We start from the raw sequence: 15,189 nt of genomic DNA, 5'->3' as shown, positions 1-15,189 counted from the left end.
GCTTGTCACTAACTGTCTGTTTGCCATATGGTGTTGAGCAGGTAGTGTTAGGTAGGTAGAGCAGGTAGTGGTAGTGAAGCTTTGAGAGAAGTTAGAGCGAATGAAAACGCTTAAGATGAAGGCTAAAAACCTAAACAATATGCTGAAACTCACTATAGCTCTGTGGTGTTGAGGAGTTTTAGACATGTCACTAACAACCCCTGTCACCTTGTCAATTTTTTTTTTTTACATTGTTATTATAAAAATATTGATAGCCACTTTAAGTTCAGACAGTGAGCTACTGTGTGTTTCCAACTTGGTTCAAAAATCGTAAATGTTAGGAAAGTCAGTGATAAGATGTGTTTTCTCTCTGTACTAGTAGCTCTCATTGGGTAACATAGATTTTCTGATTCAGTGGAATGCACTGGCTGAATGCAAAAGAGTTGTCCTTTAGTAACACTGCAACACTCCATAATGAAATGACTTTGTGTCACCCCTGGTTTGCATGCTGAGCCGACTACAGGCATTTAGAGGAGGCAAATCTGGCCAAGCAACATACACATATAAATATTTTCTTACATTCCAAACACAGAACTTAAAATATAACAGGGGCTTGCTGTTCTGAGAGGCAGGCGTTGCAAATTATTTGAGACTGGCGCTTAGTGTGACGCTGGCTCTCCTGGTGTGTTGGAGGTGTGTGATGAATGAGATTCTCTAATACAGGGAGACATTTCAGTGGCATGCAATTTTAAATTGTCATATTGCGGCAACAAAGTGTACAAGTTAAGGTCTAGTGAATATTCCCATCAGTAATTATAGTCTGCATCCATGTATAATAAATTCAGTGTATAATATGCCTAAGCAGCATCCCCATCCTCAGCATAATGCAGAACACAGGATTGTTGTCTGCATGTGCTCTCTTGCATTTAAAAATATGTAGAGGGGAACTGCACCCCCATGACTCATTGATTTAATTTAAAACACAGTGTTGCTCATGATCCACCTTGATTCCTATAACATTTGTTTATATATATATCAAAATATACTTTTTTTCGTTTTTTTTTCTTTGCAAATTAAAATTAACTTATTCATTGCTCCACAGAAAAACCAGTAGGGTGCAGACATGAGCTTTCTGTAAAATGCAATCTCTATCAAAATAATCTTTCTGAGTTTTATAGTGAACTTTACACGGCATAAAACACTTCACAATGTTATAAGATTTCGCATATTTCCCGCACTGTAATTCTCATCTCTCCAAAGCGCGTCACAAGAATGAGGAATAGCAGCTCTTCCACGCAACTATTTCACATGAGGAAATCTGACGTTTTATAGCCCTACTTGTGCACGGATAGAGGAAAAAGTGGGTGTACACACTAGTTGTGCTGTGTGGCTCTACAGTGCTTCAGTTCAGATGAGCTCACTCAGCCGATGCGCACATCGGAGGATCCTACCAATCTGAGAAGGCGCAAGGACGGCGAGCAGCAGCCTCACTGGGAAGAGTGGATGCTTTTGTGTAAAGGCTGCGGACTTTCAGCTTCACAAAGTAAGAGAATAGAGAAACGGATTTGCCTCTTGTTTGGAAAGATACAATGGATTTTTGGTTGTCTGGATGGATGTGAATCCACTCACACTGGACTGGACTTCGGGCTGAGCGGCTGACGAGAAGAACCCCACTTTAAACACTCTGCTGTTTCCCTTTTCCCTCTCTTTTCCCCTCTTGTTATAAAATGCCAGGATTTCGCCCATCATACTCTGTCCAGTTCAAGCCAGGCTGCTCATTTGGAAGGACGCCAGACCTCCAGCCTCTCAAATCTGCAAGTTCAGTCCAATAAATTGTGACATTGTCTGTCAGCCTTGGAATAAGAAATCGATACTCAAGAAAAGGGACGCGATATTCTTCCGGAATTTTAACGATCCATTTCCGCGGCTATCCTCATAAATATGAGATTTGGTTGGATTAGGTTGGTTTGGTCCAGCTTCACGCTTTTTTAGCTGGAGCGGCGCTGATAGTGACTGATTATTGCTGTTGATTTTGTCCATGCAAGACTCGGGGTGGAAACATGTCTGGCCACTTCTTTGAGAGGATCACTGCTATCAGAGATGGCATTTTGGTCCAGCACTTCGGTTTTCACCTCTAAAGTGCCCCGGAAAATCTTATTCATGTTCACCCTCTCCCTCTCTGTCACCTACTTGTTCTATAGCTTGATGAGCTGCTACAACTCGCTGCAGTTCCCCCTGCAAGAGAACTACGCGTATCAAGGGAGGCTGGTGACGGAGGAGACAACTTTTGTGACATTGAGGGAGAAACTTTACTCCGCTTCCCAGGGCTTTACCGAATTCACCGAGGCCGAGGGAACCACCGCGGTTTCCACCGTAAAGGATCATGCTGAGGCCAAACAAAGGACAGTGGAGTGGATTAGGACTCAGGCGTCTCCAACTAAATCGGCGGCGGCGTATCACACCACCGCGCTGGAGAGGGAGCACCAGGAATTCAGCACCACGGACAGCGAACTCAGGGTGAACTGCACCATGGATTACGGAGAGAAGAAACTTCCCCAAGCCATTATCATCGGGGTGAAGAAAGGGGGGACCAGAGCGCTGCTGGAGGCTCTCAGGGTGCACCCGGACGTCAGAGCCGTTGGGAATGAGCCACATTTCTTTGACAGGAACTACGAGAAGGGGCTGGACTGGTACCGGTGAGTTACCACTTATCCTCTAATTATGCGCCACTCTTTGTTTTAGCCTGGTTTGTTACAAATTATGCATAGGTAAAGCTGCTGTTTACTGTTTACCAAGGTGTGTTATATTTCCAAATACTTTTTTAAAAAATAGCGTAACAGGTAGTCACAGGTCTTTATTCTTTTATTGGAAGTTAGAAAGTCAGTTTGTGAAAGAGTGAGATAGGTAATCAATCACAGCGAATATAATTCCTGCCTACTTAATCGTTAAAGTCAGTGTTTTGTTGTATGGCAGTGCAAACTTTTCACCCCGTGTACTTTCAGCCACTATACATTATTATGAATGTTTTTTTTTTCTCCCTGAAAACCCTTTTTTTTGTCCACTGTAGATTGGGTTATGCGTGATGCATTGTCTCACTTCAGCAAGTCTCTGCAAGTTCAGTTTTATCCAGCATATAGTGACACTATGGTGGCTGCCTGGAATTGTGGGAAAAGTTATTCAGAAATCTTGAACAGCAGTTTTTCAAAGTGTTCAGTAATCACTTTTGGAAAGGTTACCTCAGGTTAAGGATTACTACTTACTCAATTACAAATGTAATAAGTAACGCAAGTATTTAAAGTACTTGATCAAAGTAATTTAACATATTATATGGTTACTGTTTGATTAATTTTCTAAAAAAAAGATGTTTTAAACTGGGGGGAAAAAAAGGAAGAAAAAAAACAAATACCAAAAGCAAATTAATTCTTGTAGGGCGAAAACATGCCAAGCAACACAATAAATGGTATATTCTGCATTTAAGGTTTTTATGGGAGGAGTATTCAGCAAGAATTTAGTAGAGTAGCAAGAATTTAGTAGTGAGTAGTAACTGTAATTTAATTAACACTTTTTTCTTAGTCATGGTACCTGATTATAAGTGCATTTATGTTATAATTTAATTATATATATCTAGTAAAATCACTCTTTATCATCACACTGTTAGTAATACACATAGGATTTGTAGAAATTGGCGAAACTCTGGAATGGCACTTTAAGATAATGTGACAGTGACTGAATTAAATTAGTTCTTTAATTTTGTGTTGAGAGTCTGAGTTCGAAATTGTATATATTGTTCATTTTTTACCTAGTTTCTGAATCATAAGGTGAATTATTATACACTGAACGGGATATACTAAACTTTAAGAGCTGTGTTCTTAAACAGCAGTTATTTTCAGCGAAGTGAGTTACACTTTAGCACAGGTTTGTCTGTCTGTCATCAAGATAGCTGAGATTTAGACCTTTAACAGGATTACATAATATTTGCACACCTGACAGTAGAGGGACAAACACACAAAGAGGAGTGTCACTGTGTAGTTTTTGGATTTGCTTTTAGCGTTCTCGTCTCTAAACCAAAATCACATTTTGTTGAACGTTTTACATTTTCAACAGAGCCAGTGTGTGCTTTGGGCTGCAAGTTAGATACACAAAACACTGTGAAAGAATAATAATTTGATGTTCGTATTAAATAATTAATATAAATGTTTGTAATTCCTAGATGCAATTTCTTTGAGAAATTGTCTTATAATTCAGTTAATTATTGCTCAGTTTCCCTTACACTTTTATACACACTCACACATGCACAGTCATGCTCATACATTATTGTAGAACAGAGGGAAAGAGTTATTTCATAGGACTACATTTTTATGTGATATGCAGCTGTATTGTAGATTTAAGTAAAGGAGAACTGAAGTCTCTTTCCTGAAATTTGCTCTGTTTTGTTCTTAGAAGTCAGCTCGTATTATCACCATCCTCTCAATACAACATTCAACCCATCAATTACCACACCAAATTGCATATAATTTAGCATGTAATAGTGCTGTAAGTGCTGTAATTTCTGAAGCACCTTTAGTTTTTGCTCTGCAGCTGATTTTCAGAGAAGCATGAATTTGTTTACCCTACCTCTCATGTGTGATAGTTGACATTCACTTTGAGTCCAGGTTTATTAGCCGGAGAGGAACCTGTTTATCATGTTTATGGAAGGAAAAAAATCAATTTGAGGGGTTCATTTATGGTCAGCTGGTCATTGCTCCGTTCAGAGTTGTTCTCTCATAATGATGTTTGACCAAGGGGAATTCAAGATTTTTCTAATGGAGTCAATGAGCTGATGAGAATGACGCTGACTCAAAGTCCCCTCTGTTTCTCTGTGGGTCTGTCGCGCTGGTGTTTGGGTTGCGGAGCATCTGCTTTCATCTTGCTGCATAGACATGGGAGCTCTCGGCTGTTCATTTAGCCTGTGTTAATGCAAGCTGTTTCATTACGCTCATGGTGAAAGGCTCATTAGACAGCAGGATGACATGCTTACATAAATAATAATAAGTGTGCTTGTGTGTTTTAGGGCCTCTGAGCCAAACAAATCCCCGAAAGGAGCCTTTTTTTATCTGCCATTGTCCTGTGTTGGAAACTCACCTTTAGAATGATGCAATTGAGAGGGAAAGAAACATTGATGGTTAGATGGTTAAAAGCAATTAGGAGTTAAGTCAGTTTTTTTAGGCACTAATACAAAAATTCATTCAGACCACGTTTGTTTGTTTGCTTCCAAATGATGCATTATACTGCATCTCTTCTCTCTGTCTGCAATGCTCTGGCTAATGTGGACTTAATGGAAGTGAAATTATGATCAGTTACAGATGTTTGCAGCCATTTGACATTGGTGTAGTTGAATGAGACCAGTAATCTCTTAAAATGTGATTCATAAATTTGGGCCTGTCTTAGCAACACCTGCTCCACATTTTGATGGATATGATAGACTGTGGGGAATGAAACCCAAAGGCATCTTGTAAGCGCTTACATGTACTCAAATGCTCGTTCAGTCTGTTCTCAACGTGGCGAATCCAATGTTGCCTCTGTGTTATTGCACTATAAGCTTGTGTTGACTGGTGATATTTTACATATTCAGGTTTAGTGATCTTTTGAAAGACTGTGTGTGTGTGTTTGGGTTGTTGTTCTTTGTGTGCGTTTAGGAGATTACTTTTCCTTTACTTCCTTACTTTGTGTAATGCTCTGGAGGGAAGAAAACAGGATGAAGGGAAGATCCATTGAGTTTTGTACTGTGAGTTGAAGCACCTTGAAGCCATGAGGTGAAAATATACAGTGTGGGTTCATTCAGGCTTGCCTGAAGCCTATGCCACTGACATTACTGTATGGTTTACTAGAGGTCATGGATAAGTGCAGGTTAGTGATTGAGAATTTAAAACAGTAAACAGACTGTAAACATGTGTTTATGCCTCTCTTCAGCTGAATCCTGAAATTAATTTGCCATCTCTTTGTCCAGGAAAATAACCATTAAAGGACTGTGTGATTATACTGGCAAATGCCTGACATGGTCAAATATCAGGGACAGCTGAAGCAAAAAAATAAAAAAAAATAAATATGTACTCTTTTATGCAGGTAGCAGTGCACGCCCCCTCAGCCGCTGTGTTAGGAGGTAAAGAAACCACCAGGGTCTCACTGTAGCAGATAAATATACAGCGCAGGCAGCTACTTGCCGGTTTATAATGTATATAAAGGCTTTGAGTATGATATGTATGTATGGGTAGATGGAGTAATCCTTAGAATGGCATCTCATCAAAGTTCAAGTAATTTGAACATAACACATTAAATAAAAACAGGCGATTTTTGTATCTGGCATAATGCAAAAATGTTGATACTGAACCAATGTGAATAACTCAAATTTGTCAACAATTTCAGAGTGCACCTTATAATTCTAAGGTCACAAAAAGTCCTCTGGTACTTTTGCTTTTTTGTTGGTGGGGACAAATGCTCATGTTCTAAATATTGAGGATGAGGTGTCCCTTGCACAGTCCGTGTGATCTAAAGCTATGTAAATATCAGTAAAAAGTTAATTGAAAAAATATTTCAATTGTTTTCGGCCAAAACAGGCAATATTGCAACACAGTGTTCAGTCATAGTCACTATTGCATCATTTTCTTAAGTACCGTTTTTGTTACATTTAACTGAAGTCACGTCCTTTCCTTATTAACCAAAATGCTAGTGTTGCCTAAACCTAAAACGGGAGTCTGTGAATGTGAACTGAAATTAGCAAGTTGCAATAATTCAAAATAATAAGCAATAAAACAGTAGATGAATAATCAGTTTTCATCCATCATATTTATCAGCAAACATTATAAAAATGTCGTATTGCAGAAGAGGACCTTTTGTCTTTTTTGTTATATTTTGTCTCTGTTTTTTAAGGTTGCAGTACGCAACTCTGGAGAAAGATTGATTATCAAATCTCATTCCTCAATCCCCTATTCTTTGGGTTGGTAGTTTGCCCAAAACACCAATCCAAAGCATAGTTGACAAGACAATTAACTATCTTTCTTCAGTGTGTACATACTGCACTTTTAAAGTTTAAATTCAGTATCCAGAGTGTTTTACAGTGACCTCTTCTGGATGTGAAGATGTCTTATCCTTTGTATAAACATAGACTTCCACGTTCATAAAAATGTCTGCAGAAATCCAACACACATCAAATATTCAAATCAGGATTCAATGTGTGTCATTGGTCTGGTACGAGCTGCCATTGCCGGGCTCAAATTGGTGATTGGTGCTGCTCTCCTGTTCTTAGCACTCTTGGACAGTTTCTCCAGTGCATTTTGGGCTTACTTGAACAAGCAATTAGCGATGTAGTGCCATCATTACCGTCCACAGAGGACTTTCATCAGCCAATTGGCGCTTCTAATGTTGCCTCTATTTCTGGGTAAAGAGGATGAGACACCACCGCAAGGATTTAACTTATCTGTTCTCTTGAGCTTGCCCCAACCTGGTGCAAACGCCCATCCTGGAACAGGAAGTGTTTGATGCATGATGACCAACACAGCAAATGTTACTCCAGCTCTGTGCCAGCATTCATATATTTTAGTGGAAAGATAATGTGCCTCATAAATTGTGCTAAAGAATGTCATTGATTATCGATTATACACAAAGATTTATGCCTGCTGAGGGTGAGAATTCTCAGCAAGAATTTACACTAGTTGGACATCAGTCTAATGAGGGCTTATTAGTGAGGCTGCCTGCTTGATATTTCGGCGTTTTTGCAAAATGCCAAACAAATAGTGGTTACATTAGCGCTAACAAATCAAGTTTGAGAGGAGTTTCTGCCAGAGCAAAAAGCTAGAAAAATCAAACCAAACAAACAAAAAAATCACAAAAATGTTGACTTGCTGTCTGAAAAAGTTTGCCATGCCTTAATGATAATTTGAGATGGGTAGGAAAAATGGTGTGATTACAGTGGTATCTTGTTGACATAGCAGTTATTTTCTGATTTAAAAATGTTCAAACTATTAAACTGCAAAACTGGAAAAAAAAACACATTTGAAAGCACTTTAACGTTTGAGTTAAAAGGCAGATTAACAGTGTCAGTATCACTCTACCACATTGCTAAAAAAATAACACCAAATGTGTCAGATTGTTCAACTTAGATTAATTCAAGTTGAAAAGTGTGTGTGACCAGATCAAATAATTCAGCAGGAGGAATGAGGTTTCTCATCTATTGAGGCTCATTTGAAAACTGTTCTATATTGATGTGTGAACTGGACAGTCGGCAAAGTGGGAGCACCTATATTAGTCTTTTCACAAGGAGTAAGAATGGCTTTCTTCACACCATAAGGACCTAGTGTGGAGCAATTGTATTGAGAAATATGCAGTGTAGCCTAATAATGGAATTATTAGGCTACACTGATAAGCAATCAATATGTAATTTTCTAATTTTGAATGTTGAAGCATGAATTTGTCTTCAAACATCTCCTGTTATTTTTGAGCAAAAGCCAAGATTCAAGGCTTTCAATGCTGTATGTGTTTGTAGTCTAACTTTAGGCGTTATCAGTATCCATATCTGCCAGAGGTGCAAAAGTTGAACTGATACCTATCAAAAAATCAATACAAGAGTCAGAGACACAGCTACATCGACACAGAACCACAGATCCGAACCAAATTCTGTGTGAACTTTATCAAAAATCAATGTGTCTGTGAAACTCGGATCTTAAAATTTCAAGTAACTCTGTCTCTGTGCCCTTGTGCTTCTGGTATGTGTGTGTCTATGTGAGTGCGTACAGGTCTTATGCTAGGAACCCCTGTAAAAATATGGTGCCTATTTAAAGGCATCCACTTTCTAAAACCAATCCAGCACGGAAGAAAGTCAGACAACGTTATATAAAATAGACAACATCCTGCGAGTTTAGTGAAACAGGTTTACTGCGACAGATTTATTCAATACGCTCAGACTGCACTGTATCAGTGGATGGGAATGATTGATTGAAAATGGTATACAGTAATTTGCAACTTCAAACTTATGTGGGCTTGAAGTGTACTTCCAGCACCCTTGCTTGGACCTCACCCATCTTCAATATCAGTCTTGTTGTAATCCCAACAACACAACTGTTAAAGTTTTGTGACTGTATCTTGCACAGTTGTGATGCAAATGCGTTCATACATTCTGTCTTAAGACAGACATAGCAAAGTACTCAAACCCGGCCTCTGTGGCAGTCCTTTTGGAGGGCTCCAGACCTTGACTATTTAGTCACATTTTTGCGACCATGGAACATTGCTATGACTTGCAAATACTATATATACTGTATATGAACTGGAAAGCTGTTAGTTTGTTTCCAACTTACGGAGAATAAATCATCATCTTTGACGGCCCTGCGGTAACAGTCCAACTTAATGGGTGGTAATGTTGGTAGTGTGAGCAGGTGAAGGGTGTGTTTGTATTTTCAGAGCTGCGATCACGACTATTTAGTCACATTTTGTGACCATGGAGCACCTGTGCGACTTGCATATATTAGTAATATTCAAACTAGAGAGCTGTTAAGCTGTGACAACGCAGTCACAGCTTAACTGCCTGCTAACGCTAACATCCAACTTGTGACTGGAAGATTCAAGTTCACAGCAAAAACATCAACACCTCCGACCTGAGACAAGCCAGGTCCTTCAAAAATAAAAAGCAAAGATGGTCAGGCAGCAGTCATTTATATGTGTACTATTGACACTGCAACAGGCTAACTTCTGTATAAACAAACAGACTCACTGAGGTGAGGTTTTGCAGTTACGACTAAATGAGCAGTGAAGCAGTTTGTTTTCAAATGAGAAATCCATTACTTTTAAAACATCACTGTTATTTCCCTGTTTCTTCTGTTGTCATTAAGTGCATTTTTTTTAAACATGATGCAACAGAGGCAGTAGCTGCCTCTGGAGAATGAGGGAGAGCCGCTGCTCAGTGGACAGCAGAGACTCAGCATGTTTCCACATTTAACTCTGTGAATTAAGGGTTTGTTTCAACCAAACCGGAGCTGCTGATTTTTTGGGACAGTGTATTAACTAGATGAATAACAAGACTAATTAAGATGGTTTTGGTGAGATTTATTTTCAGTTTGAATTAATTATGTTACACGATGAGTTAACAAGGCAGTTGTGAGCTAACGTTAGTCTTTCTTCATTAAAAGTGAGAAACTTGGATTGGTGTGCAGTTGTATTTTTCAGTTTAGTGAGGAACATAGGTGTAAGAATAGGTAAAAACAGAGTTCTCAAATTTGTAAGTGTAACACAGTTCACGGCCACACTGACGTGTTGTCCCCATAACAACTAACAACAAACGGCATTTTCTTTGGTTGTTTCATAGCAAATAGTTTAATGTTCTTTCTACTTTCATACAATTTTATTGGTTCTCATGGAAAAATAACTAGATGGAATCTTGTTGAATCAGATTTAAATCACAGTGATCGACTATATAGCTAATTACACATTAAATGATTTTAGGGCCAGATACACACCCTTAATATTTTCTCCATATAAAAACACAATTGGCGCCTTTCAAATGTTAAAATTAGTAAAAATAAATAAATAAATAAATACAATACACTAAAATGAACATTTAAACAAGCCTGTTTATAGTTTTACACTCAGTCCCCCAATAAATGACCAAAAGTTATAAATTATGCTGTTTTCGTGAAATTTTCCAGGATAAAACCTAACAGGATATAAAATTGATTTTTATACTGTACTTCATCAGATGACATGTAGGCCTATGTACTCCAAGGTACAGCAGCCAGGAGAAGAATACACTGTCATGTATGAAGACACATTTTCCTCTCTGTAACAGGCAGTGTAGATCCTGCACATCAAATCACAAAAAGCTATCCCAAATAACTTATCGCTCCGTCGGCCTGCTGTTAACACACTACAGCTGCCACCTTCTGTAACGCCGAGTTCCACCACAGGCTCTGTGGATTTGACCCAGTGAAAAAGGATTTATTGCCAAGCTCACCTGTTTATGAGGTGAATACATCATTTATCAAAATCATAGCCTCACAGTCGGAACTTGGCAGGGCTAAATTAAGAGCATATTTTAAGGAGAAAAGACGAAGCAACAGCAGGTCATAATCCAAACAACTTTATTTTGAAGTAGTTTCATAACTTTCACTGCACTGCACAAAATCCTGAACCTGATTTACAAGCGTGAATGAATAGAAAAAGATTATGATAGTCACTTGAAATAGACATCAACATATGATAAAATCCCAGCAAAGGTCTGCATTACAATTACAGTGTATCCTTTGTCGCACTGTATTTATACATAAGATAAATCAGTTCACGGTGAACCAGAACCAAAGTTTTACTGAGGTTTGCAAGCTCTAATATCTCTGTGTTATTAAAATGACACTTTAACCCCCTATGCAATAAAAGCTGAGGGGATGTGCCCATAAATCTTTAGAGCACTGTTCTTATCCTTTTAGGGCTGCGTCCCTATGCTGAGGAACAAGTCCACAGTAGGTTTTAGCTCTTTGGTGATTAGTCCCAGTAGATATTGTTTTTATTCCAGCACACTCTGAAACTATTTTACTTTTGTTGCTGACTTTTTTCTCTTCAATCAAATTTTCTTTTTGCTTCGTAAGACGTGGCCTTTTAAAGGCATGACACAGAATTAGCCTTGCCATTTCCAAGGACTTTGCTCTTCGTGTTCTTGTAATGTTGTAATGTTGTAATGTGCTCTGATCAATAGATCCTACACAGCAAGGAAACTTTTACCTCAGCCAAGGTCATACAATAAAGTCCTTTCACTCCTCGCCTTATCAAAGAAACATCCTTTCTTTGCACTGTGAAAAACACATATCTCTTTTTCTTTTTAGAAATATTAAAGTCTATTCATGAGGTGGTGTCAGTGTATCGCGTCAGATTAAGCTTGCTGTAGGAACAGTGTGTACTGAGAGCACAGGCTTTAGTGTACCTGCAACCTCCGGTCCTAAGACTGGACCTGGTGACAGGGGGGGTGTAATGGAGACATGGATCCACTGCCGAGCCCAGCAGCCGAAAGTCTAAATCCAGCGTTTATCCCTTGTTTAGCCCTGCTTTCCCTCTCTCAGCTGCTCCATGGGCAGCTTAGCCCCTGACTCTTGCCACCTGACTGGGAGCCCGTGACTCCACTCAGTGGGGAGATGGGAAAGAGCAAGGTGGGCCAGATCCCCGAGTAGGCAGGATGCCATCCCTTCCAGCTGGGGCTGTGTGCTGCTGCAGTGCCTCCCTGTCCCGCGCCTTCCCAACATGGCAGAATCTGCCTACGCCTGATAAGACGGCGCCAAGACTCACAAGGACGCACCTCTGAGTGCTCTGATGCCAGTGCTGCAGTCGTGGAATTAAACTTTTTAATTAGCAGCATACCCCTGCGCTGTCAAGAGAGTGGACCGCTTCAGTACAGTCTTTTCTCATTGCCCACCCTCTTTCCACTTGATTAAACTCCCGAGCATCGTGGAGCTCTGAGGTTCCAGTTACCACAGGAGCAATCATGTTTATTTCTTGTTTGAGGATCTTCTTAGATGCAGCATCACACAAGAAAATTACTCATTACATCCTACAGCCTTAGAGAGCAGCCTGTTTCTCTTGCTCTACCTCACACACACAGCGCCATATAAATCATTGTATTGAACAGTAAAGCCCACTACTCTTCCATGTTATTCCTGTCCACCCTGTTGAATTAATATGATGAAGTCATCTTCTCTGTGAGCAAGTAGTGACTTCTAATTGTATATGGGCACTCCTCTGTGCTTATTAAACATGCAGCTGATTGTGATGGTGGAGTGCCAGTGAGTGCTTGTGCAATCTCAAAGGTAAAATTGCACATCCACATGCAATAATTTACACTTGATATAATTCTAGTTACATCATTAATGATCTTTTGAAAGGAAAAGTGTTTACATGATTGTATGGAGTTATGTGAATCATTAATGCTATGCGCGGCATATATGGTGTGTATGTATTTATGTATTTTTTGACTGGAAATGGCTTCAAAACTGTTTACGTGGAGTGCTGTTTCTGGACATGTTGGTGCCCCAGGCCAGATATCCACTGGAAGCCCGGAGGGGATTAATTATTTCACTAAAATATTTTATGATCATGTTATTTCAAATGGCAGTGTCATGCCATCAGCATGTAGTCTGTCAGTTGGTATATTTTCATACACACTGGTCCCTTGCATGTTTTATGCTGTCTTATTGTGGAATGGTAAAATACCTGGTTATTGAAATCCCCGCATGATTCTAACATTATCCTGGCTTCTGAAGGCCTGTGCTGTGTATGTTTGATGGCTCAACAACCCAGTCTCCATTATTGCTGTATAGACTTTGACTCATGGATGTACACCACATTTAATGATCCAATATTTTATGAATTTAGTTTTTCACAGTTTTGTCCTATACTTTAGGCCTGCATATGTAGGATTAGTTCAACATTTACACTTATTAAGTTTTCTGCTGAGAGTTAAATGATAAGACCAGGTCTTTGAGGTCATTATAAAGCTACTGCCAGCAGCTGGATAGGTTAGCTTAGCACAAAGACTGGAAATGCAGGGGGCCACCTAGCTTGTGTCTGGGTAAGAAAAGCTCAGCTAACTGGCATCCAGCTGCAGTTACAAATCTAAGGTGTATTTGTAAATCTAATCTGACACTACACTAAAATGAGAGTGCTGTTGTTAGAAGAAACAGGTGCTCTATTTCTGCATGAATTAACAGATTAAGTTAATCACACATTCACAATCACAAGAAAATGCAGCTTTATAGAAATAGGCTACCATCCTTTTTTCACCTCTAATTTCTGTTACTGGCCAATACTAACGTTATTTTCATGACTTGCTCTGCTCTCGCTCTTTGTTTAACATGGGGCATAAGCGGCCCTTTGCCTTCTTCCTCTGCTGGATACTAGTGCTGCTGGTGTGTGAGCTCTACACTCGGGAAAAAGTCTGTCCACACTCACAATACAGCACTAGCTGTAAGCATCACATGGCTGATGTGGGTTAATGGTTATTAACATTCATGGCAGAGTTGAGCCATTTCACTGTTGGTGTGAGTTGCCTGGGACCTTTTAATCAGCATGGATTGTTAGCCACTGCTGCAATGTTAGCGTGTGCTAACTGTGTACTAACGGTTAACCCCCGCTCTAGATGGCAACTACAAAGACTCTTTATTGCTGATGACACCAAGATAGCAAGTGATATTAGAAGCAGTATGACCAAGTTTATGGCATCTTACATAGAGGTAACAAAAACAAAATTAAAAACAAAAACCAAAAAAATCATTTTGGACTTTGGACAAGTATTATTCCCCCCATACATTGTTACTCATTGGTTTGCATTTTTTTTTTCATCATGGACCTAAATATGTTAATCAGGTGGGAAAATACAGGGTTGCACAAGAAGCACTTTTCAGTTAAATTCAGTTTTCTGCAAATGGACCATAAATAGAAGGTATCAACATCATCGGGTTTTGCATTATTTAAATCTCAGGTGAAAACTTCCCCTTTTTGTAATGCACTGTAGAACTGAATTTCAACAAGTACAGCCACAAAGCTACAACTATTTCAGCGCAGCTAATTAGTACAGCTATTACAACACTATTCTCCAGGTTTCATATTTTCTGCAGCAAATATTCTAATGTGATGGATCAACACATACTGTAGAGCAGAGCGCCGAATTACCTTTCAGGAGGTTTTTCCTTTCAGTTGTTTTGTTTTGTCTGAATAGACGCTCCCTTTTTCATTCCATTCCAGGATTACAGATTGGTTTGATCTTATTGTAGTGATCTGTATTGTAACATGGGAATTATGGAAGAAGTAATACCGCTCCATCCTTTTTGCATATGGAGAGGAAAAAAAAAACCTCTTGAGCAGTTAATGGGTATAGCCAATTTCATCCTGCCTTTGGTCCTGTTCAGAATTCATGTGCATTCCTCCTCTCTCACACACACATTCATCTCTTTCTCCTGCCCTGCTGTAGCTACACTCCGATGCTTTCAAGTGGAAGTCTATTTTACTTATGGTTAGAATTTAATTCACCGTTTTTTCCCCTTCCATTGCTATGAAGTGGCCGTGGGTTATGGTTCACCATCAAGGCTCATATCCACTTTATTTTTGTGTCCATCAAAAGAACCGGATAAAATTCAGAGCAGCCTTCTCCTCCGTTGTCGCAGAGATAGAAGGGAGGACTTAGGCTTGTGTTTTTGTTCCACGACATGG

At 39.4% G+C, this 15,189-nt stretch overlaps 1 protein-coding gene across 1 annotated transcript in view; it reads left to right on the top strand.

Moving 5' to 3' along the window:
- Positions 1-2,037: 2,037 nt before the first annotated feature.
- The window catches only part of hs3st4 (heparan sulfate (glucosamine) 3-O-sulfotransferase 4), an 87,019-nt gene continuing 73,867 nt past the window's right edge, over positions 2,038-15,189 (top strand). The window contains exon 1 of the mRNA XM_042505554.1: positions 2,038-2,675. Within this exon, the coding sequence (XP_042361488.1) occupies positions 2,080-2,675 (596 nt within the window). The 5' untranslated portion in view covers positions 2,038-2,079. The remainder of the gene's footprint in view (positions 2,676-15,189) is intronic.

Source organism: Plectropomus leopardus, chromosome 17 (genome assembly GCF_008729295.1).
Source record: "Plectropomus leopardus isolate mb chromosome 17, YSFRI_Pleo_2.0, whole genome shotgun sequence".
In the NCBI taxonomy this organism is placed as follows: Eukaryota; Metazoa; Chordata; class Actinopteri; order Perciformes; family Serranidae; genus Plectropomus; species Plectropomus leopardus.
The sequence above is the reverse complement of the archived record's forward strand: the minus strand, read 5'-3'. Positions and strand labels throughout refer to the sequence as shown.